A 25,497-nucleotide genomic window follows, 5' to 3' on the forward strand; every position below is an offset into this window, starting at 1 on the left:
ATATTAAGAAATATTATTCTAATATATAATAGTTATGTATTAATAAATATTATTTTATTGGATTATTAAGTTCTTTTAAATAATTCTTTTTTTTTTTAAATTTCCTTTTTATGGATTAATTATTTTTATTGGATTATTATAAATATTATTTATAATATATAATATTTATATATTAATAAATGTTACTTTATTGGATTATTAATTTCTTTTAGTTTTTTTTTAATTCATTTTTATTGGATCAATTCTTATTTTTGGACAACACCACCACCATCCTAATTTATTTTAAAAATTTTCATCCATCGCACCGCTACTAGAAGTAGGATCAAATGAGAATATCAAAAAGGTTGAGAACGCGAGAACAAAGTATATTCATTTGTGATTCCATGTATTCATTTGTGGAGAAATGATAAAATTTTATACCTTTAATTTCAATTGAAGAGAAAAAAACATATTCATGTTTGATTGTGCATAAAAATTTATCATTTCTCCATAAATGAATACATAAAATCACAAATGAATATACACGTTCTCGCGTTATCAACCTTTTAGGTGTTCTCATTTGATCATTTCCCTATATATATATATATATATATATATATATATATATATATATATATATATATATATATATATATATATATATATATATATATATATATATATATATATATAGGGGATAGTTCATGTGAAAACAAAGATTATTGTGAAAACGTGAGAACACCTATCAACCATTAGATAAAAATAATAAATGGCTTAGATTTCTGTTATTAAATTAGGTAATTTGTGAATTTAAAAAAAATAAATATTATTTATTTCAAAATAATGGTAAATTCGTAAAATAGCTAAAAATTAAATATGAAAATATAATTAGTTTCCTATTTTTGAGGAATTTTTAATGGATCTTTTGAAATACTAAATTTAAAACAAAACAAATAAAATTTCAAAATTGAAAACGTGCAAGTTCTGATATAATTCGAAATTTCAATTTACAATTATTATTTTACAATTTTGGTATATTCTGGTAAAAGTGTGCCATATTTTAAAAAAATTCTATTATGAATATTAAATTAATGATATGAATTTGAAACATATTATTATTCATATACAAACACACACATAATCTTTATAGATAAAACATTAATACTCATGACAGAATATATTAAGATACAATTTTTTTTTTAGAGAAAAGCATAAATATTTATGACATAATACATACACATAATTTTCATAGAGAACAACTAAAATATTCATGACATAATATATATACATATAATTTACATAGGATAAAACATAAATATTTAAAATAGATTGTACACAGACATAGAATATTAATAATTGAATATACGCACACATAGAGTGTGTTTGAAAAAAGTAGCTATTAGCTGGAAGCTGGTAGCGGTTAGTTGGTAGCGGGTAGCTGGTAGCGTGTAGTAAGTAGCTGGTAGCGGGAAGCTGTAGATTTTATTTGTTATATGAATGTTTGGCAAAAGTAGCTGGAAGCTTTTGAAATATATAAAATTACATAAAAGGACAACTGATTAAAAATAAATAAATATATAAATATATTTTTAAGGGTAATTATGGAAATTGATTTCAAAAGCTCATGAGCGTTTTGTTAAACGCTACATGAAGTAGCTTTTAGAATCGGAGCGTTTTGTTGAAACTAAAAGCTAAACACTCGTACTGCCAAACGAAGCTTTTTGTTTAAATTAGAGCGTTTTATCAAAAGCTAAAAGCTAGAAGCTCCCAAACGCTTCCAAAAGTTCCTTGCCAAACACGCCCATAGTCTAATGTTTATCTATAAGTTCTTGTGTAATTACTCGTGGTGTATCTAGAATAACTTCATCAACTCAGCTTGGAATTGCTTCATTAACCCACCTGCATAACACAATTCAATAGTATCACTAAACATTCATTTATACAAACATGAATGTTGTATATACATGAAAAAACAGACATACAAATTCACACATGAAAAATTTGAAGCAATATCCATTCATTCAGGAATACAGGCAACGAATATTCAAATGATAATTAAATAATCTATTTAAAAAGCATTGAACATATAACATGCATTCACTATAAAGTATTTACATATAAATGTGTTTTTGGCATAACTTTCAGTATAGAGTATTCACATATAAAAACTTACTATTCTTAATAGAATTTATATATTAAACATTAAATATGACTAATCAAAACCCAAACAAAAAGAAAAACAAAATACAAGTGAAATTCATATTGAAGAAAAATCGAATTGTGACATGAAGTCCAACTAATTAATTGTACGGAGGGATAAAAAAGTAAAATTTCAGGGAAAAATTGAAAAAATACCTATACGAATCAATGGAAGTTCAACAAAAAAAGGATTATAGAAATTTTTATCAGCCAACCATGAAATCAATCTCTCTTCTTCTATTGAAGATTAAATTTCAGCTTTTTAAATTCAAAATATAATTTCAAATAAATTTTCGCTAAAGATTAAATTCAATACAAAATATTTAATAGAGTGTCTAAATTGAAAAGGGGATTTCTAATATAAATTCAAGTTCTAAGAAAAAGCTAACATTGATACAATAATTATTGCATGTTGCTTAGGAAAACCTTGGAAAATCAAGAAAAGTTTACAAGAAATAGTTGGAGAAATGTAAAATTCTTACCACACAATTGCTTTAATGGTTTCCTGCATGTTTATAAATTCCTTTTGTCGGAAAAACTGATTGTACTTGCTGCAAAAGTTGTTGTCACTGTCAATTGGTGACCATCAAGTATCCATCATCAACCCTTCCTTTCGCCATCATCGTGACCTAAATACACTACTCCCTGCACCGATCGACCCTGGTGATCTCTCTTGTTTCCCAGAAGCGCAAACAATATGTAATCATCATCGAAATCAAGATGGGAAATACAGAGAATTAGGGTTTTGATTTCGTGAAGCAAGATGGGAAAAAAAGAAAATAAAATGAAGATTATCAAAAGATAAAAGAGAAAAACATACTTATTGATACCTTGATCGACGACGACATTAACAAGGGGATCGATTTCTTACACGAGTGGACGAAAAGAGAAGCAATGGCCAAAAGTGGCACACATTAGGAAGCGTTAGTCGGATCTCATAAAATACGTATAAATGGCAGCCTAATTGGAGAGATAAAAACCAATTTCAAAAAATATAGGATTATTTAATTATACTATATTAATGACATATGTAAAATACCATGAACATCCTTTTACTATTTTTTTATTATTTGAACCTACTTCTATATATATATATATATATATATATATATATATATATATATATATATATATATATATATATATATATATATATATATATATATATATATATATATATATATATAACTCCGAATCATTCTCTTGAAGCTCATCCTCTTCATCATAAACGATCCGCTTGCCCCGAAATGACCTGGACCAATAGGGAAATCCCAATTCATTGGGCCTTTCGATACAATAAAATAGAAAGCCCCAAGGGCGCCATATTCTAGGAGCCCAAACTATGTGATTGAATAAATCATCCTCTATCTGTTGCCGCTCGTCCCCCTCTTCAAACTCCGATTCATCTTTTTCATAGAGAAATCTCTGATCAAGGATAGAACAAGATCCATTTTGCATCATATCTAAAGGATTCCTTGGTTCGGGTCGAAGAAGCAATGTCACTCGATCCTTATCAAACTTACTGCATGTCCGTGAGGATCCCACCAGAGCGGCTTCCACTTCTAATAGGCCACGAACTAGACCAGAATCATTCTCAACGAGTCCATAAGGAGTGATCCCATTTTGTAAAGATGCATTTTTTTCAGTCAGTATAGCCTCTTTCGGAATACTTATAGCCTTTTTTTTATATAAACTTGTTTATTCATCTTTTCAAAATTTGGAGTACCTTAATATATATATATATATATATATATATATATATATATATATATATATATATATATATATATATATATATATATATATATATATATATATATATATGGAAAAGTGAATATGTGGTTGTTATGTACTTAAGCTTAGGTATAAAAACTTTTAAATGACGTAGTTGTAGATAAAACAAATCCAATTTAATTTTCCCTTAGTTTTGTTTTAATAGAATACCATTGAATGAAGTTGAATTATGGAATGAAAAAGATCAATTATATATATATATATATATATATATATATATATATATATATATAGAGAGAGAGAGAGAGAGAGAAAGTTAGGTTCAAATGTTTTCACTATCTATTGTGTGCATGTATGATTCATTTTAGACTAATCATTTTACTTATTTTAAGAAAGTAATTAATGTATATTAAATGCTGAAGATGTAATTAATATCCAATATATCTTCAACATGTAATATGCATTAATTACTTTCTTAAAATAACTAAAATGATTGGTCCAGAATCAATCATGCATGCACACAATAGATAGTGAAAACAAAATAATCTAACCCTATATATATATATATATATATATATATATATATATATATATATATATATATATATATATATATATATATATATATATATATATATATATAGATTTAGGTTTTATGGAAAACAAAAAACCTTAAAAAAACCCTAAAAATCATAAAAATGCATAAAAAATACTTAGAGATCGAAAACTCTTTTTTGAATTTTTTTTAATAAAAAATCGCAGGTTTTTCTTAAAATTCGCTGAAAAAAAAAAACAAAAATCAAATTTTATTTTATTTTATTTTTCTTAAAATTCGCTGCGCTTTTTTATAAAAAAAATTTTAAAAAAAAAGTTTTGTGATCTCTAAGTATTTTTTTTTATGATTTTTAGGATTTTTTTAGGGTTTCTTGTTTTCCAAATAACCCTTCCATATATATATATATATATATATATATATATATATATATATATATATATATATATATATATATATATATATATATATATTGCAAATAATTATTAAAGTTGATAAAAAAATTAAAAATCCAATATTTATTTAACGAATATAAATCAAGCATTTTGTCTTTCAATTGAAAAAGTATCTCCAATGAGTTTGTGAAAAGTTTGATTGCGTTATGACATGTGATTTTTTTTTTATCTTTTATTTTATTTGTTATTATTTAGAATTTAGTACAGTTATTAAATGGTCACGTCTTTTAATACTTTAAGTTGTTAGACACAAAGAAGAAATAAAACATAAATTTGATCGATTTAGTAAGTCACGTGATTAATGAAGAATAGTAAAACAAATATAATGATTAGTTTGGATATAAATGGATCAAAACTACATTGTTTGGAGGGTTTTATATATAAACTTAGGTACATGATAACCACATATTACCTAAGCAATATATATATATATATATATATATATATATATATATATATATATATATATATATATATATATATATATATATATATATATATATATATATAATCCGAATCCTACAAAAACACAAAAATTTGTAGGAACCACAAAGTTTATTCTCCACTATCATTTTGTCAATGACACAAATATCAAACTTATTACTTGGTCATGACGTGTTCGCTAGTGAAGCACGTCCATGGAATGTAATACGACATCGAAGGAATAATAATGTGCGATGAACATTCATGGAACGTCATTTAAATGAGTTTTTTTTTTCATTTTCGTTTTGTAATTTTTGTTATTATCTTTTTAATTAAAAAAAAAACTTTTTTAGGAAATAGTATATTCGGTTTTAATCCCTATAAACTAGGTTTTTCAGGTTTTCTATTTATTTTTGTTTCTTTATTCTTTTTATTCTTTTTGTTTATATTTTATTTCCTTTTATTGTTTGAGTTAAATATTGGTTCGAGTTTGTGATGTTTAACCATTATAAAAAGTTTCAAACTATAACGATATTATGAAACATACATTTTTGGATTTATATTAATTTAGACGATAAAAATTTGGAGCATATCATTTTAAATCATAAAATTTTAGATTATATCATTTTAAATCATAATAATTTGGATAATATCATTTATAAATCATATGATTTTAGATCGCAATATATTGAGTTAAATAAAAATTTTGTTCAATACAATATTTGGATCACTATATATTTTGAATCATTTTATTTTGAATTATAAAAGATATACTAACAATGAAGGATCATAAAATATTTGAATCAAAATATTTTTATATCATAACAAGTTAAAGATCATAAACATATTAAATCATAATATTTTTAAATCATAAATATTTTGAATTATCTCTATTTGGATCATATTATTTTCAACATTAAAAAAAACATTTTAATATTTTAAAATCAAGTTTAGTATATAAAACACCTTATTTTTAATTTTTTTTACAAAGTTATTAGAATAGTAAATAGAAGTATTCCTTAAATTTTAAAAGTTTTTGAAGAATTTATTTCTGGGTTTTTTTTTTATAAATAGAAAAAATTAACAAAAAAATTCAAATTTTCATGATTGTACTAATTTTGTAGAAGATAAATTTTAAAAACTTTAGTTATTTAGATTTTTTTTTAAAGAAAAAAACATTTATGCCTGAAAACCTAAACGGAAAAAAAAATACACATCTAATGAAAATGTGACACATGACGAGAGAGAGAGAGAGAGAGAGAGAGAGAGAGAGAGAGAGAGAGAGAGAGAGAGAGAGAGAGAGAGAGAGAGAGAGAGAGAGAGAGAGAGAGAGAGAGAGAGAGAGAGAGAGAGAGAGAGAGAGTAGGGAGCGCGCGCGCGTGGGATCATTTTGGATAGAAATTTTATCTTTTTTTTTTTATTTGTTTTCATTTTTATTTGATCATTTTCATTTTTTAACCCCTAATAAAATAAACTTTGCCCGAAAATTGACAAAATCTAACATATAATTACAAAAACTTCATATCATCTATCGAGATTTTGACGATAAAAAAAAAAAATTTTTTTTTGACCATTTATATTTTTAATCATCGGGTAAAAAATTATCCTCGTGCTTCCTACCAAAATTTAAGTTCGTACTCTGTCTCTCTCTCTCTCTCTCTCCATATATATATATATATATATATATATATATATATATATATATATATATATATATATATATATATATATATATTATAAAAGAAATCTCACTAGTTTCTAAAAATAACTTCAATATAAAAATATTATTTTTTTAAGACGTCCAAACGATTTAGCCAATAATACAAGTAACAACCAATAAAATAATATTAAATTTATAACTTAACCATATTTGAGTGGAAAAGATAGACAAAGATTTAAATTAAAAATATATTATGCATAAAATAAAAGAGAAATTAATGAATCCTTATCTATTATACCAAATAAAAAACGTGTCCCATATATTGTGGAAAATTGAAAATGCTAGACGCGATTCAAAATTTAAAATTGAAGGTTACAATTCCACTTTTATTATTGAGATTAAACGTGGATGACAAAACTACAAATTTGGTCCTTGTGGTTTGTAAAAAACTTTGGATGGGGTCCAAAATCTTTTCGACTTGCATTAATGGTCCAAAATCAGAAATTTTCTGTGATTTTAGTCATAAAAAGATTAAATTGACTATTTTGCCCTTATTATTTCTATTTTACATTTTTATAATTTGTTTTAGTATTTAAATAATCATAAAAAATAAAATAAATAAATTATCACCCTCTTTAATAATTATGAAAAAAATAAAAAATAAAATCAACTACTCTCCCCCCAACTCTCTCTCTCTCTCTCTCTAAGTTCATCTTCTTCCTCTGTCTCCATCTTCTTCTTCCTCTATCTGTAAATCTGATGACCTCTTTATCAGAGATGCATCTCTAAGTAGAACAAGTTCAACGACTTTCTTATCACCGTCCACCCTAGCAATTCCAACATCTAATTTGGGGGTTTTATGCACAATCCAGAACAAACATGGCTGCAGGTATGTCTATTGGAGAATACAAGATTTTATAGAATTTAGATTGATTAAATGGAGCAAAAAGAAGCAGTGATGCTATTGGTTCTGATTTGGGGTATCGAAAACGGTGTTGGTTGATTTCTTGCTAACCTTCATTCATCCACACCGATGTTCAGACTTATATCCTCTCCAGATGAGTTTTGTTGATGCTAGTATTCTTATCAGTGAAGATTAGTGAGTCTTGATTGTAGCCCTATCGCAAAACAATATGATACCCGTTGTAAGGAATCATCAAGAGGGTTAGTGGAATACCAATTCTGGAAGAGAGTTAAGTTGACCTTTTCTTTGTCCATCTCTTTCTCTCTCTCATACAAAACCTGCAACTCAAGAAAAAATTCAGAACAAAAAATTTGTATGTGTGTGTGCTTCGTTGGAAACCAATATTTTCAATATCCATAGATACACACACACACACACAAACACTCTACAATCAATTTGCAGGTCTGAATCTTAGTTTTACAACCCCTAGATTTGCAATATCCATGGAAGTCAAGCCTTGAATTTACAAGGCTCATGTTGAATCGATTCAAATCGATTCATCTGGGTTTAGTTGGACCTTGAACCTATAATTGAAGGATAAGGTTTCCATGTCTCTCTTATCTTCTTCTTGACCAAGACACCCATCTGGATTAATCAGATGAAAGAATTCAGAATATGGTATATCTATACTGCATTCATAGATTGAATCAATTTGAGCATGAGATGAATAGGTTTATCTGGGTTAAAGATCGCCGCCACATTCAAATCAGAAAAATGGAATAACACCAACACCCACAATCGTAGATTGAATCGATTCTGGGGAGTTATGGCATTCGAGGGCTAATCGGGACAAATTGCGAACCAAATGTGGCTGTAGCGATGGCTGACAATGGTGTCGATGACCATGGGTTTAGAGGATCATGGTGGTGTCATTGGGTTTAGGGAGGAGTATACGAAGGGAGAGGAAGAGTCTGAGTCGTGGGCTTCTTGGTCATTAGAGAGAGAGAGAGAGAGAAAAAAAAAGTGGGCCATTCTTTTCTTTTCTATTTTTAATTGATAAAAGATTAAAATAAAAATACAAAAAATACAAAAAGGAAATTAGAAGGGTAAAATCGTCTTTTCAAGTTTCCCTAGGACCAAAAACACAGAAATTTCTTAATTTTAGGACTAAAACCACGGAAAGTATTTGATTTTGGATCTTCCATGCAAGTCGAAAACTTTTTGGACCCTATGGCAAATAATATTGATTATAATATTTATCTCTATTATACAAAATACACAAAAATACAAGTTAGTAGGGTTGTTCGTTTGGATGGATCGGTTCGATCCAATCCGATTAAGTATATCCAAATTGATTTTAGTTTTCAAAATATGGATCCAAATAATCCAAACTAAATTCAAATCCGATCCGATCCGATGCAATTACAATTCGGTTGAATCAGTTTTTATAATTTGGTTTTAAAAACAAAAACATTTTATAATGACATATAATTATAATATTATCCAATTTTTATAGAATAAGAAAAAAAATATTTAGTTGTGATTTAAAATTTATAAACTACTAAGAATGTATATTATAGTTTAATATTCAATAGATAAAAACTTTTAAGAAAAAATGCATATTAATTTTTTTTATTAGATGAAACTTTTTGAACTTATTTGAAAAAATAAATTATAAAATTAATAAATAGTTATAGTTAAACTAAAAATAAATAAATAATAAATTGTTATTCGGTTTTTCTGGATTATTCGGTTCATATTTTATAAACCAAAACCAATCCCAAATTCAAAATAGTAAATCAGTTTTGTTGAAAACCAATCCAAAAATCTGAATATCTAAACTAAATAGTCCAATCCAATTTGTCTAATTGGACAATTCAGTTTTATCCAAATAATGAACAGTCCTACAAGTTAGTTATATATATATATATATATATATATATATATATATATATATATATATATATATATATATATATATATATATATATATATATATATATAAATCCAAAGGAGCTTAGGAATAATACTTTTTTAGGCTTTAGGTTTTTGCCACAAAAGTTTGCTGAATTTGACACTTGTAGTCCCTAAAATTAAAATCTTTACATTTTCGTCTTGTAATTAAGTTTTTCTTCCTTAAGGTTTTTGCCACAAATCTTTAATGACTTTGACACTTTTAGTCCTTATAGTCAAAGGTTTTACATTTTGGTGTTTTTGCCTCAAATCTTTAATAAATTTGACACTTTTTGTCTTTATAGTCAAAACTTTTACATTTTGATATAAAAAACACAAAAAACCTCCTTTAAAATTTTGCACCATATTTTCCCAACTTTGACAACTTCAACATTATTGTCACGACATTTTTTAATTTTCTCCACCAATGTCCCTTCTTTTCGTTGTGCACTTTTGACATCTAATTTTAGGGGTTGTCGGCTTTGTCTCCTATTTATGGTGATTTACAATTTCAGCACATATCTTTTAAAGTTGGCCGATTTTTTCCATATTACCCCAAAAGCGGCGTAGCCACGGGTTCTTTACTAGTTAATATAAATTATTAATATAAAAGTGAAAATGACCGAGACAAAGTTATTCATTGTTTTTTTTTTTTTGAAATTTAAAACTTTTACTTTCTAAATAAAATGCTAATAAGCATTATTATACATATATACACGTCATTTATATCAAATCTGAAAATTAGAATTATCAAAAATAATTTCAATATGAAGAAAATAAAACTATGCATTTTACATGTTTTTTATCAATATTTTTATATTTGAAAATATTTGACAAAACAAGAAAGTAAGTCTTAAATAAAAACAAACTGAATGATTAATAATTCTTGACAATAAAAATCAAACATGTATGATTTAAATTGACCGGAAACCAAATATTTTAATACTACAATATTGATTAATAATCAATAAATTATTAAATACAAAGGCTCCATATTATAACTTAATATGTGTACCACAAAGAAAATAGAAAAATGTAGATAATATAAAAAATCCTATAAAAGGATTAGATGTGTAATTTGCCCTATTTTTTTTAAAAAAAAACTCAAAAATATTGACATATTTTGATTTTTAATAAGAAACTACCTACATGCTTTTATCCAAAACAATAATATAATTTTATTTTTTAATACAAAATAATAATGCAACTTATATGTTAAACGAAAACAACATACAAAAGAGTTTGAAACAAAAAATCGTACCTTTATTTTTTATGAAAGATAAAAATAAACATTTATTTTTAACCTAACAATGCACAATCATCGTCTATTTCATTGTATCATTTATGGATTTTTACATGTTTCCGCAATGAAACAAATCGTCGTAATAAATCTATTTATTGAAGTTTTTAACTTTCGTTTAGAAACTATTCACCGAAATGAAACTAATTGCTGAAACAAAGTTATTGCAACCTTTCGCATTGCGCGGGTAAACGACTAGTATATATAGAGGTGGCAATCGTGTCGTGTCATGTCGGGTTCGTGTCGTGTCGAAACACTAAACAGGTTGAAAGTGTTTGATCCTAACCCGACCCATTTAATTAACGTGTCGTGTCGTGTCAACCCGTTTATTTTCATTTCCAGTTCGTGTCGGGTTTCGGGTTAGGGCTATAGCTCGAAATATGTCGTGTCATGTGAGGTTAAAAGATTGAGCATGTTGAAAGAGTAGGAGTTAGGTAGGAAAAAAAGAAAAGTTAATACTTTGGAGGCAGAATAGTTGAAGTCATAGCAAGTTCAGATGACAAAATTAAAAGAGTGGGAGTTAGGGAGACGGATGACAAAGGTCTTGAGAATGCGGGAGTGGTGAAAGAGACTGGGTAGTTTGGAGAAAATGAAAAACTGAAATGAAGTCTTTATCTAGATGGCTAAGTCATTTCAACATTACAAAACAATTTAATTTGAAGGCTTTCTTTTACTTATAGTTTTGATTTTGTATCTCTCTAGTTTATTTAAATAATTCAAAATACTTGCATATAAATAAACGGGTCATTTTCGAGTCATATTCGAGTTGAAATTTTCAACCCTAACCTTATCCATTTAATTTTCGTGTCGTGTCGTGTCAACCCGTTTATTTAAACGGGTTGAATCTTACCCAAACCCGTTTATTTCGTGTCGGGTTCGTGTCGGGTTTTGTGTCGTGTCAATTTTTACCACCTCTAAGTATATATATATATATATATATATATATATATATATATATATATATATATATATATATATATATATATATATATATATATATATATATATATATATATATATATATACACACACGTTGTGATGAGAGAAGAATGAGGTAAAGGAAGGAGAACTTGAGGCGGTGTAGCTGCTATTAACCACATAATTAAACTAATAATGGCCGCCACAGTGTTAGAGGGTGTTTCGTAAAGCTTAAAAGAAGTTTTTTTGATGTATTACTGGTTCCACATCTGTATAGCCTAAAAAGACTGCTTGGGTAAAAAGTTTTAAAAAAACAACTTAAAGCTATTTGGAACCTCCAATAAGTCATTTTTTGATTAATCACTTAACCCTTATTTATCAAAAACTCCTTATTTCACCATGAAAGAAATTGACAAATATACCCTTTAAACCAAGCTCAACACAAACACATACGATATAAATTAATAAGTTTATTATGTTTTGACGTCGAATAAACTTTATTAAACATTTTTGGGAAATCTTCAAAAAGTCCCAAACTTTTGGGAAAAGTTACACTTTTGTCCCAACATTTTTTTTTGAACAAAAAAGTCCAGGAAACCGGGTAAATTGAACATTTCGGCCCTATTTTACCGGTGACCTTCATTTAGCCGGTTAAATTGGCTTATGTGGCAAGGACTTGTTTATGTGGGTTTAATCGATCTCATTTACACACATACATACACAGTACAACTTACCTCTCTCATTTCACTTTCTCCCTCCCCTCAGTAACTAGGGTTTTTTACCCCCGTGCAGTTGAAATCATGGATGACATCCATGATTTTGATACAATAGATGTGGAGCTGGATGCGTACTTCAAAAAGAAACAAGCTTCCAGATGCAAAGACGAATTTCTCAATATTCTATGTGAAGAAGACGATTACGAGGTAGTAGATGATGCTCAAACTGAAAATGATGCTCAAACTAGAAATAATGCTCAAACTGGAATCACTAAAGAAGAATCAGATGAAGATTATCTAGAAGATAGTAACGAGGAAGGTAGTGATGAGGAATTTGAGTATTCCACCCACAATCCAAAGGTGAAATGGAACAAAATGAGACCAATGCTTGGTGAAAGGTATGAATCCCCACATGAACTGAAATTGTGTTTGACCAGCTATGCTGTTAGTAAGGGTTTTCAAATCCGTTTAAAAAAATGTGATAGTGTTAGACTAGTGGCAATATGTGGAAGTGATCCTGAGAAGTGTCCATTTGTGGTTAGGGCTTCTTGGATGACTACTGAAAGGTCTTTCCAAGTAAAAAAGATGATAGACATTCATAAATGTGTTAGGAATTTTAACAATTCAAGGCTTATGGATCCTACCTGGTTAGCTAGGAAATTTGTGAAGGAGTTGATTAGGAAACCTAATTTAAAATGGAAAGAGATGCAGGTAATTATACAAAGTAAATTTCATTGCAAAATTTCATGGTCAAAGTGTTATAGATCAAGGATGATGACACTGTCAATAATTCATGGGAAATTGAGTGACCACTACGCAAGAGTTTGGGATTATGGGCACGAGCTACTAAGGTCCAATCCAGACAGCACAGTTAGGATTACAGTTACTGTAAACCCTGATAATACCACAACATTTCATAGATTCTACATTTTCTTTAAAGCAATAAGAGAGGGGTGGAAAAGGGCATGTCGTAAGGTAATAGGATTGGATGGTTCTTTTTTAAAGGGACAGTGTAAGGGTGAATTGTTAACTGCAATAGGTAGGGATGCCAATAATCAGGTGTATCCTATAGCTTGGGCAGTTGTTGATGTAGAGAACAAGAACAACTGGAAATGGTTCCTGGATTTGGTTAATGATGATCTTGGATTGCAGGGTGGAAAGGGCGTGTGTGTAATCAGTGACCAACACATGGTAAAGTAACTATCTCTTTATTTTTCATTATTTACAATAGTGTATGGTGTTGCTAATTAACTTTTTTTTTTTTTCATGTTATAGGGTCTTGTTGAAGCTAGTAAGGATATTATACCATATGTTGAGCACATGCAATGTGCAAGGCATATCTATGCCAATTTCAGAAAAGTTTATAGTGGAGTGTAGTTCAGAAACATGTTTTGGGCAGCTGCAAAATCTACCACAGAAGGAGATTTAAAGTTTAATATGGAAAGGATTAGGGCAATAAGTTCTGCTGCTTATGATCATCTCATGGCAAGGGAACCAACTTCATGGTGCAGGGATTATTTCTCTACTGGCTTGGCTTGCGAGGCTGTAAAGAATGGGATTGCTGAGTGTTTCAATGCAATCATTGTAGACGCAAGAAAGAAACCTTTGCTGACTATGCTTGAAGAGATTAGGCTTTACATGATGGAAAAGCGTTTTCAATATGAAACAAGAAGCTGAAAACTGGGTTGGTGAAGTTTGTCCTTCCGCGGTAACAAAGATGGAAGAATTTGGAGAAGACATTAAGTAAGTATTCTCAATTGTTTTGTTTTTACATGTTCTATCTTATGTGTTTGCATCTAATGTTCTATCTTATATGTTTGCAGAAGTTGGCATGCAGTTCCAAGTGGAGTGAATGAATATGAAGTAAGGAATGGGTTTCAGAACTATGGAGTTAACTTGAAGGAAAAAATATGTGCTTGTAGATTATGGGAACTTTCAGGAATACCTTGTGTGCATGCACAAGTGGCAATATTGTACACCAATCAAGATCCAGTTAACTTTATAAGTAGTTGGTTCAGCAAGAATAATTACAAGGCAACTTATGATCAGAATATACACCCAATTAATGGAAGTATCTTATGGGAAGAAACAAGTTACACTAAGCCCTTTCCACCCATTGAAAGGAGGATGCCAGGAAGGCCTAGTGTTAAAAGAAGAAGACATGTTTCAGAAAATCAAGACAAGTACTCTCAAGTGTCAAGCAAGGGTAGAACTGTCCAGTGTAAAAATTGTCTACAAAGGGGACACAATAAAACATCATGCAAGAATCCTACAGTGGTTCCAGAACCTCAAACAAAGAAAAAAATGGGTAGGCCTAGGTTGGAACCTGATTTGGTTAATTGGTCAGGAGCTAAAATAGGATCTAGAGGTGGTGGAAGGGCTGGTGGAAGGGTTGGTGGAAGAAGGAGTAGAGGTGGTGGTAGGGGATCTAGTGGAAGAGGCAATAGAGGTGATGGTAGGGGATCTAGTGAAGGAGTCCAAACAGAATATGGGGAGGGTACTTCTGAGTTTCCTAAATGTGAGCCTGAAGTTGTTGTCATTCCAAATGTTGAGAGTGAAAATGATGCAAGTCCAGATTTTCACAATCATATAAGCTTAACAATTGACAACCTAAGGAAATCTTTATACACTACAGAAGAGATCATGGACTGTCTTGGACTTAGTGAAGCAGAATTACAACAAATTGAAGGTCTTGGATTAAGTGAAGCAGAAGTACAACAAATTGAAGATGTGGATGTTGCTATGTCACAAGTATGCTTTCTTTCTCATTATTCATTTTGTGATGTTAAATCTTGCTAACTGGTCTTTTTGTTATGCTTGTGTAACGCCTATGTTTCTAGGCCTGTCATTAATGTTGATATAATAGTCTAGGTTAACCTTTGTAACCCGTTTTGAAATAATAGAAGTGTATTATTTGAGTATTATGTGTTTTGTGCTTAATTGCTTAATTATGTGGTTAGATTAATTAAGAATAAAAATAAGCATCAAAATTTAAGTGTAAAATATACTTGATATCTTTGGATAATGTTGTAGTAGTTGAAACGAGGTTTCCGAATATATATAGAACGCCCAAATCTGACTTAGTATAAGGAAGTTATGATTTTCTGAAGTTTCGACTTAGCGGTATGCAGCCTGAAATACTTGATTTGAGATCGAGCGGTTTTTAGCCGAAGCAATCTAAACGAGGATCGAAGGTCTCATTGTTGGTATCGAAGCGATGAAAAGTTAGGCGAGAACGGATGTCAAACGAAGAAGTTATGAATTTATAACGAAGTTTTCTGTCCCGGCCTATTAAAAATAAATAATAAAAATAAATTTAGAATTAGCCGACAGAGTCTAAACGAAAGTTGTAGAGTGTAGTCTCACCTACGCGTGGATATAAAGAACGTCAAAAACGGAGTTCGTATGAAGAAGATATGAATTTTCGAAGTTTATTAAATAATTAATAATTAAATTTAATTATTAAACCCGGTATTATCCGAAGGGGAGTCACCGGGCATATCCGACGTACGCCCAGCGTACTGCTGTACGCCCCGCGTACAGCGAAGCATGACGACCTTCGCACTCGAGTTCTTCGGATGACGAACGCCATGACGATTTCGGACGAGTACGCCCCGCGTACAGGCGTACGCCCCGCGTACTCCAAGGCTCCAACCTCCTATAAATAGGATGCGAGGGCAACCGAGTTCTTTGCTATTTTTCTCTCTTCTCTCTCCCGTTTTGCATCGATTTGCGTGCCAGAAATACCCCGAAGCCCCGGTATTATTCTCAAGCCCCGAAGCAAGTCCCGAGATCCTGAGAAGTGCGGTTCCCGAGCCGAAGCTTTGCCCGCGAGAAGTTCGATTTTTGTAGAGATATTCCAGATCTGCTGAGGATTACTACTTCTGCAAGCCGTAGTGTTGTCTGATTGTCTTCTGATCAAGTGAGTGTATACTACCTTTCATAAACACGATAATAATACAAGTATGGTTTGAGTGTATTAAGTATATTGTTGTTTATGTGTATAATTTTGTTGTTATAAGTGTGAATGTATATTCATTCTCTTCTATTTCATAGATCTGATTTACTTTCTATGAAATACGTGTTATGTGGGTGTGCCTCATCTGTTATGTGGAATATGTATTGAATGAAAATGATATATAGGTTTTAAACTATGTATGAAAAAATATATATTTTTATCTACTAATATGTTGTGTAACACCGTGATTTCCAAAAACAAAATTTTTCATTTAAATAATCAATTTAATATTAAATCACTTGTTTAAAAATCTTATTCATATTCGAATTACAAAACATAGTTCCATTTCCATTTGAATAGACAACCAGGATCCTCCAAAATACAACTCTTTCCTCGGTGTGTACAATCGAGCCGATGCCATTCCGCGTTACTGAAAGAACCTGAAACAACATAACATAAATACTGTAAGCACGAAGCTTAGTGAGTTCCCCAATATACCTTACGCACATACGCCTTCCGGCCCGGACCTTTCGGTCCACATAACATTGCCTTCCGGCCCGGACCTTTCGGTCCACATGTGTCTCAGGGGACTTCCGTCCCTGCTGGGTAAACCTTCCGGCCTTACCCACGCCGACCTTCCGGTCCATCACACATCATATCGCCTTCCGGCCCATAACATAATGCCTTCCGGCCCATAATATAATCGCCTTCCGGCCCATAACATACATAGCACATATAACAGATAACTTAACACATATAGCATACATATCACATATCATATCCGACCTTCCGGTCACACAGTCAAACCCTTCCGGGTACAGTATAGTGAGAAGACTCACCTCGCGGACACTGGAAGATAGCAACTCCTGAAATCTCTTGCACTTGATCCTCCGAGCTACAAGCTCCCTGTCTCATCATATATCTCTTTTTAATACTTCTATCTTCCACGTTAACTGACCCTAAGAAATCACACCAGTCAACTCTGGTCAACAGTCCATTGTCAGCTCGACCGGACTCGGCGAGTTCCCTGGCGACTCGGCGAGTCTGGTCGTCCTTCAATCCTCTAAGATTCCCCTTCTACTCGTCGAGTATCCTCTTTGACTCGACGAGTCACTCCTGGAAGAATCGCGGGGCCACCCCGACTCCACTCGCCGAGTCTGAAGAACAACTCGGCGAGTCCCAGTAAATCTTCAAGCTACTCGCCGAGTCTGATCATCCGACTCGGCGAGTCTACGCCATGCAGTCGATCGAACTGCTTCCTGAGATACATATATTCTCGAATATACAAACATGGGACCTTCTGGACCTCTAAGGGTCCTAATACAGGGTTATAAACGTTGGATAACAACACAACAATCCATCTAATCTCCAAATGGGTTTCACAAACCCTAAATCCATGCACACATTCACATAACAGAAAATAATCCGAAAGGTTACCTGAATCATGCACTCTCAGTGTCCCCAAGCCTCAAAACGTGATTCCCTTGCTGTCCCAATAGCCAAAACCTTCTCCTTCTTGGACAATAACTTCCTCAAATCACCAATGGTCTTCAATCCTTGTTCTGGATGCCCACAACCGATTTAGGGTCCTTCTCAGTCGGCCAAAAAGGCGAACAATGGAGGCATAAGATCCCTTATATACGTCCCAAACTGAACGGCTAGGGTTTTCCACTGAACAGCGTCGACTCGCCGAGTCCATATCTGGACTCGTCGAGTCCAGTCGTGAACCCGCGACCAAACCTGCGACCCTACTCGGCGAGTCTGGCTCCAACTCGTCGAGTCTCCCCTTTAAAACACCCCCAAAATGCAATTTAACAATACTTGAGATTTTGGGCTGTTACATGTTGGGTAGAACATGGGTAGATAGTTGGTGTGTAATAAACAGATGAGAGGCCTTGATGTTGTTGTTGTTGTTGATCTAGTTATTCAGCGGAGTATGGATAACGACCACAGACTCTTTCTAGACAGTCCAGTGGAACGCTAGCAGGTTCATAACCTATAGGTGTTGTGAACGATGTGGTCACCGGTGTACTCTATCCCCCTCATGGTTGCCTTTAGGATATCTATTGTTGAGGAAACCCCTTAGCAGTAATGTCCGTCCCGATGACAATCCTAGATTAGGTCCCTTGAGATAGATGTTATTTTAGGGACGTAAAGTGAGGATAACGGGAATGGGTAATCGGGATAGTGATTGGTTGGTGAAATTAAATATAATTTATTTATTGTGGGTTGAAAAACCTATATGCTCACTAGGCTCCCAAGCCTGACCCACTCAGTTTTATTTGTATTACAGGAAGTGGCGCAAGGGCGTAAGATGGATGGATCATCGAGTTGTTTTGTTTACAAGTCTGTATATGTATATATTTGCTGAATGACTTGTAATGTTATCGTTTATGCTTTATGGTCTGTATCGGAACATGACATCCCGAGTTTTGACTATATAATGAAAATGCATCTCTTGATGAAATGCTTTGATAAATATTATTTTATCATGTTTTGTTTTGGGAACAAATTCCGCAACACTTTTAAATCAAAAGGATTTACTCTGAAATTATTTTCAAAAGCATAAATGAAATCGGTCTTTTCTGGCCGTGATTTTTGGGGATGTCACAGCTTGTTACAGGATGTTGGAATTGCTAGCCAAATAACAGTTGAAGAACTCCCTACAAATCAAGTACTTAGAGATGAGGAAAGGATGAATAGGGAGGATGGCATAGATGAGCCAGGGATGGGTGAGGTAATGATGAATGAGGAAAGGATGGATGGAGAGAGAGAGAAATACCTATCACACAACAATTGAATCAAGTCAGAAGGAGGACTACAAAGAGGAGCAAAGTGAATCAAGTCAGGAGGAGGAAGCCTTTGGAAAGGATAACAGAGATCCAGTTGCAAAAGGTGGTAGCTTTCAAGAATGGAAAGGGGATGAGTTCATCCAACCCCTTAGTCTAGATTAGGGTGTTTCTAATCCCTACTTTTGTTAAGAACATGTATAAAACTTTTGGGCTTGGGCAAATGTTGATAGCCCCTTTTGTTGATAGCCCTTTTTGTTGATAGCCCCTTTTGTTGATAGCCCCTTTTGTTTATATCCATATAAACTATAGGCTTTAGGCCCCTTGATCATGTTTTTGGGCATTTACACAACTTGCCATACAAATTGTTTGGCTTTGGTTAATATTACTACATGTTCTATGATTAACAATGTTTATGTTCCCTTTGGTTATATTGATTCCTTGTTTTATAGATTCCAGTCATGCATACATTACTGTGCTTACAATGTTTGCTTATATGGATACTAGTTATGCATGATTCCGGTCATGCATGATTCTAGTCCTCTTATGTTAAACTTGTTCTGGCTTTGGTTAATATTACTACATGTTCTATTTTATTTTCCCTTTCTTTTAATTGCCTCCATAATCCTCTTATGTTAAAATTGATGTAAGGGTAAAATTGTCATTTCAGACACTAAACCTTTGAAATCTTCCCATGAATGTGGCCATCCATTCTTGAAAGCCATACCTGTCAAGGTTGAAAGCCATATCTAGTTATGCATGATTCTGGTCATGCATGATTGACTCCATTATGTATTGATCCGTTTGTCTAGTAAGTCCATTATTAACTTATTACAGTCATACTTTGATTCCATTCATTGATTACAATCAACACATTTAAAGTTCATACATAAACTAGATACTTCATTCATAATCATATGAGTAACAAGATACTACATTCATAGTAAACTAACAACCCTTAGTCATAACCAAAACAAACACAACCAAAATACATTAAAACAACTTTCTATCCTACCAATCCATCAACATAACCAACAAAAACACAAAAGAAACCACAGAGACGTAAAGCAATGATTTTCATCTTCCTCTGTCCACTGCTTGTTGTGCAATTGGTTGTTGTGCCATTGTTTGTTCCACAACGTCTCCAAAAAAGTTCTTAGCTGGTTGTTCTTGACCAAACTCCCCAAATATTCGATGGTTCTCCAAATTGACATTGTTGTGTAATACTAATAACAGATCTGCATACCACTGGCTTGGTAGAGGAGGATCCATCCAACGAAAGTACTTGCAATCTTTGAGTCCATTCTGGTAATTTGGGCATCCTATAAACCTTCTTCCTGGGTTTAATGGAGTCCATGAAGTCCATCTTCCCACAGGATCACCACAGTAGCACCTCTTTCTGAGACGATTCATTGAAGATGAAGAAGACGAAGAAGAGATTTGTCTTGGTCCTCCACTGCTCCTGCCTCCACTTCTCCTGCTTCAATCGTTGTCTGCTAGGGCACGGATGAAGTTTTCCACTATATTTAGAGTTTAATACAAGGCCATTAAATAACTCACCAACCACCCAGCAAGTCCTTGCCACATAAGCCAATTTAACCGGCTAAATGAAGGTCACCGGTAAAATAGGGCCGAAATGTTCAATTTACCCGGTTTCCTGGGTTTTTTTGTTCAAAAAAAATGTTGGGACAAAAGTGTAACTTTTCCCAAAAGTTTGGGATTTTTTTGAATATTTCCCAACATTTTTTTTAAAACTTCGTTCTTACTCTTTGTACTGGCCGAAGGAAAGAGGTCATCCATCCATGTGGGTATGAGTGGAACTCTTTATTATATATATATATATATATATATATATATATATATATATATATATATATATATATATATATATATATATATATATATATATATATATAAAAGTTCAAATGAGAACCATTTTTAAAGTGAGAACACGAGGACAAATCTCAGCCAATTAATTTATTTAATTAATTAAATATAAAAATTATAATATTTTACATTAATAAAGGTAAGGTTTGATTGTTTAATCAACTTTAAAGAGTATATCAATCAAACTCCTATAATTAAGGAATGTTTTATATTATATCTATCAAACATTTATGGATTCTTCAATCGTCAATCGTGTGTGTCAGTCCTCAATATTAGCAACCCGAATCGGATATTCAAGTTTAGTCGGTCTGAAAGGTGTCCGTAAGATTCAATTAATGGATTTGTCATACTTCAACGAGTTTGATGATATAAACGCGATCAATGAAGAGGACGAAATCAATTACCATCAAACTGCATCAGTCGAGGATGATTTTATGTCTAGTGATGATGATTATTGTTCGACTGATGATGATAATACCGCATTTGGGAAAGTCGACATCATGGCTGAACACAATCTACGAGATTTCCCACAAGTTGAAAATATTGATCAATCCATTCAAGTTCCTGGTATGTTTGTTTTTTTTGTTTTCTTTAAGTTTGTTTAAAAAATGTGTCGATTACATTACACAATTTTGTATATTGTTAGAATACTATCAAAAAAATTACAATCAGTATCATATACTATCTATTTAAGTTTATTTGATTTGTTGATTTGTTATTTGTATTATGTTATTAACTTGTCATGGTTATTAGATGTTACAGACATTGATCAATACTTGGTAATAGCTGGTAAATCGTATTGGATTCCTTATGTCCCTAATGATCTCAAGCCAATAATAAACCATAAATACCCATCTGATGATGCAATTGAAGACATGTACAGAAGATATGCATATGCAGCAAGTTTTGATGTTAGAAAGTCAACAAACAAAAAAAAGCGTGGTATGGTCTACATGAAATATCTGCTATGTAACAAGGAAGGTTTTCCAAATACATCTCTTGTTGATACTTTGGACCCAAAAACAAGTAAAATTAAGAGAAGGGTTGACACTAGTAGGACCGGATGCAAGGCACGTATACGTTTTAAAATTTTTCTTGGAACTACAAACTGGTTGTTATATGAATTTGAAGAAAAACACAATCATCCACTTATACCAAGGGACCATATGTTGTTTTCACGTCATCATAGGCAGCTGGATGACACTCAAAAATCTTTCATTCTTACAATGTCTACTCAGAATATTGGTGCAACCATAGCTCACTGGCTGTATACAAGTATTCTTGGTGGATACAATTTTGTAGGCGGTCTAATTGACGACTTCAAAAATTACAGGAGGGATCTCAATTGCTTTATAGGTGGTAGTGATGCTCAGATGCTAGTGGACAAGCTGAATAACAGAAAAGAAAATGTTAAGAATTTTTCTTTTGAGTATCGAGTTGAGAATAAGCAGTTGAATGCTCTTTTTTGGGCAGATGAAACATCCAAGATAAATTATAAAGAGTTTGGTGATGTAGTTTCTTTCGATGCTACTTTCCGAACTAACAGGTTGTAAATGATTATAGTTTATTATACTTCTACTTATTAATAATATACATATTAATTCAAATACTTTTACAGGTACCATATGGTTTTTGTCCCATTTACTGGAATTGATAATCACAAGAGGTGTGTCACTTTTGGTGCTGGCTTGTTGAGCAGAGAAGACACTGATTCCTATATATGGTTGTTGAAATCTTTTCTTAAAGCTTTTGGCAAACAACCTTTGTTGGTTTTATCCGACCAAGACCCTGCAATGAAGAAAGCCATCGAAACTGTTTTCCCACAATCGATTCATAGGCTTTGCATGTGGCATATCACATCTAAATTGCCACTGAAGGTATTTATTATTCTCTATGTAATATAATTTTACCAATAAAACAATCAATTTATTGGTGTATTCAAATCAGAATGTTTTTGTTTTTATATTTGATTACATATATTACATTTACAAATTCACAGGTTTCTTTGAACATTGTCAACAATCCAGAGTTTCCTAAAAAGTTCAACTTCTTGATATAGAATTCTAGGCTTGAAGTTGATGACTTTGTGGTAGGGTGGAAGTCATTATTGAATGAATATAAGCTCACCGATAATAAATGGTTGGATGATATGCATGGATTGAGACATTTCTGGATACCTGCATTTTTCAAGCATGTACCTTTACCAGGATTAATGCGAACCACATCTCGTTCTGAAAGTGAGAATTCAGCATTTCACCAGAACACACATTATGGTTCTACGCTTGTCCATTTCATGATTTCATTTGAAGCTGTTATGGAGAAGCAAAGATTCACTCAGTCATCTTTTGACTTCAAAACTAACGACAAACATTCAAAAATGAGGACACCATTTGAGATCGAGAGGAATGCCTCTATGTTTTACACTCGCACTGTCTTTCGTCAAGTTCAAAATGAAATGTACTTGTCTATGGTTTCATGTACTCAAATTTCGATCAGCACATTCGATGATGTTGATGAGTGTCTTGTCAAAGAATTTATTCATTACATTCCTTCTAATGCAAATGCTTCTCAGCTTGATCCAGAAGTTGAAAATGATGATCAATGGGATATACCTATACGTGAGTCTACTTATAAGGTAATTGCTATTGAAACTTGTAATCTTACTCTTTTAAGTTTCATATATTTTTTTTAATAACTATTCTTCACTTCATTCAATACAGGTCACACACAATAAGTCTGCACAAACATTTACATGTCCTTGTATGAAGTTTGAGCAATTTGGGTTTTTGTGTCGCCACATTTTTACCGTAATGAAGACATATAACATCACAGAGATTCCTTCCAAATATTTACTAAGACGCTGGCAGAAGGACATCATCCCCACATAACTATTGAAAAAGTGTTTTTGTTATGCTGATTCTGACGAGAATACCCAAAGAGTTGCACTTGATATATTTCATACTGTTGATAACTGTGTATCTTCTCTCAGCAATAATCACACCAAATTGAAAGAATACTTGGATGAAATAAAGCAGCTTGAAGCAAAGTTCCTTTCCAATTTCACAACTCATGAAAAAGGAAACAAGAATAAAGAGTTCGAAAAAACACTTGGTGTTACCATTCCCACTAGTGTGGATATTCAAAATTCTGGAGAAATCCGCAACAAAGGAAGTGGTACTAAAAAAGGAATGAAAAGTTCGAGAGAGGTGACAACAGAAAAATCAAAGGGTTCCAGATGCAGTTATTGTCGCAATGGGAATGATCATGATTGGCGAAATTGCCCTGTAAGAAAAGAAGATGAGAAGAACAACATTTTCAAAGAACGTCCTGGGAAGAAGAATTAATTTTATTTAGCATTTTTTTTTAATTTTTTTTAATTGTGCGTTCATGTTCTAAACTTAATTTTTTTTATTCACATCTGCTTGTTTTAGATTTGTCATATTCATATTACAGACATGTTTGAATGCTAATAAGAACTTTGTTTGTCGTTTATATTGTTTTGCAATTCTCTATATATGTTATTTTTATCTTAGTCTATAATAAGTTTTTATGTACAAATTTATTCATGATTGAATGATATTAGTATTCTTACTATTACAGAACATTCAATAGATGATGTGTCGTTTCCAAAAGTTTGAAAAAACATTGAGTTTTTCCAAACAAATGTTTTGTTGCACACATAACAATATGTCGTATTATGCAAAACCCCTATAAAAGAGCATCCTCACAATGTCATTCATTTATAATACTACATACATTATCAAGTACGACAATTTCATCACTTAATGTACATATCTTGTACTGTACTGTATACACGTTCATCGTGTTTTCAAAAAAACTATAACACATTACATTTACATATAAGTGTCAACAAAAATTGTACATATATTGCCAATTGCGAATTTATAATGATTTAGTTGTTCTACTTACAACTTTGGATTACATATACTTTATTGAATTTATAGATTTTTGGATTATACAACATTCATATCACATTCCACGACATGTCCATCAAAGTAAAAACTCTAAAAAAAATTAATTGCTGAAAATCGAATGCAGTTTTACCTTA

At 31.7% G+C, this 25,497-nt stretch overlaps 3 protein-coding genes across 3 annotated transcripts; all 3 read left to right on the top strand.

Annotated features, from left to right (window-relative positions):
- Nucleotides 1-12,878: 12,878 nt before the first annotated feature.
- LOC111880596 (uncharacterized) lies at nucleotides 12,879-14,171 on the top strand. Its single transcript, XM_023877025.1, has 3 exons — nucleotides 12,879-13,505; nucleotides 13,551-13,985; nucleotides 14,070-14,171. Exons 1-3 carry the CDS (start codon nucleotides 12,879-12,881, stop codon nucleotides 14,169-14,171), a joined length of 1,164 nt encoding a protein of 387 aa, XP_023732793.1.
- Nucleotides 14,172-21,763: 7,592 nt separating this feature from the next.
- Nucleotides 21,764-23,487, top strand: LOC111880597 (protein FAR1-RELATED SEQUENCE 5). Its single transcript, XM_023877026.1, has 4 exons — nucleotides 21,764-21,995; nucleotides 22,182-22,974; nucleotides 23,047-23,305; nucleotides 23,428-23,487. Exons 1-4 carry the CDS (start codon nucleotides 21,764-21,766, stop codon nucleotides 23,485-23,487), a joined length of 1,344 nt encoding a protein of 447 aa, XP_023732794.1.
- Nucleotides 23,488-23,640: 153 nt separating this feature from the next.
- On the top strand, nucleotides 23,641-24,772 carry LOC111880598 (uncharacterized). The gene is made up of 3 exons (XM_023877027.1): nucleotides 23,641-24,063; nucleotides 24,149-24,210; nucleotides 24,418-24,772. The coding sequence occupies exons 1-3, from the start codon at nucleotides 23,641-23,643 to the stop codon at nucleotides 24,770-24,772; spliced, it is 840 nt and encodes a 279-aa protein (XP_023732795.1).
- Nucleotides 24,773-25,497: the final 725 nt, after the last annotated feature.

Source organism: Lactuca sativa, chromosome 5 (genome assembly GCF_002870075.4).
Source record: "Lactuca sativa cultivar Salinas chromosome 5, Lsat_Salinas_v11, whole genome shotgun sequence".
Classification (NCBI taxonomy): Eukaryota; Viridiplantae; Streptophyta; class Magnoliopsida; order Asterales; family Asteraceae; genus Lactuca; species Lactuca sativa.

Coding starts and splice junctions, on each gene's coding strand:
- LOC111880596 (XM_023877025.1), top strand. CDS start 12,879: ATGGATGACATCCATGATTTTGATACAATAGATGTGGAGCTGGATGCG. Junction 13,506..13,550: donor TAAAATGGAAAGAGATGCAG/GTAATTATACAA, acceptor TCATGGTCAAAG/TGTTATAGATCAAGGATGAT. Junction 13,986..14,069: donor TAATCAGTGACCAACACATG/GTAAAGTAACTA, acceptor TTCATGTTATAG/GGTCTTGTTGAAGCTAGTAA.
- LOC111880597 (XM_023877026.1), top strand. CDS start 21,764: ATGGATTTGTCATACTTCAACGAGTTTGATGATATAAACGCGATCAAT. Junction 22,975..23,046: donor GCTACTTTCCGAACTAACAG/GTTGTAAATGAT, acceptor ATACTTTTACAG/GTACCATATGGTTTTTGTCC. Junction 23,306..23,427: donor CATCTAAATTGCCACTGAAG/GTATTTATTATT, acceptor ACAAATTCACAG/GTTTCTTTGAACATTGTCAA.
- LOC111880598 (XM_023877027.1), top strand. CDS start 23,641: ATGCGAACCACATCTCGTTCTGAAAGTGAGAATTCAGCATTTCACCAG. Junction 24,064..24,148: donor TACGTGAGTCTACTTATAAG/GTAATTGCTATT, acceptor CATTCAATACAG/GTCACACACAATAAGTCTGC. Junction 24,211..24,417: donor ATGAAGTTTGAGCAATTTGG/GTTTTTGTGTCG, acceptor ATCTTCTCTCAG/CAATAATCACACCAAATTGA.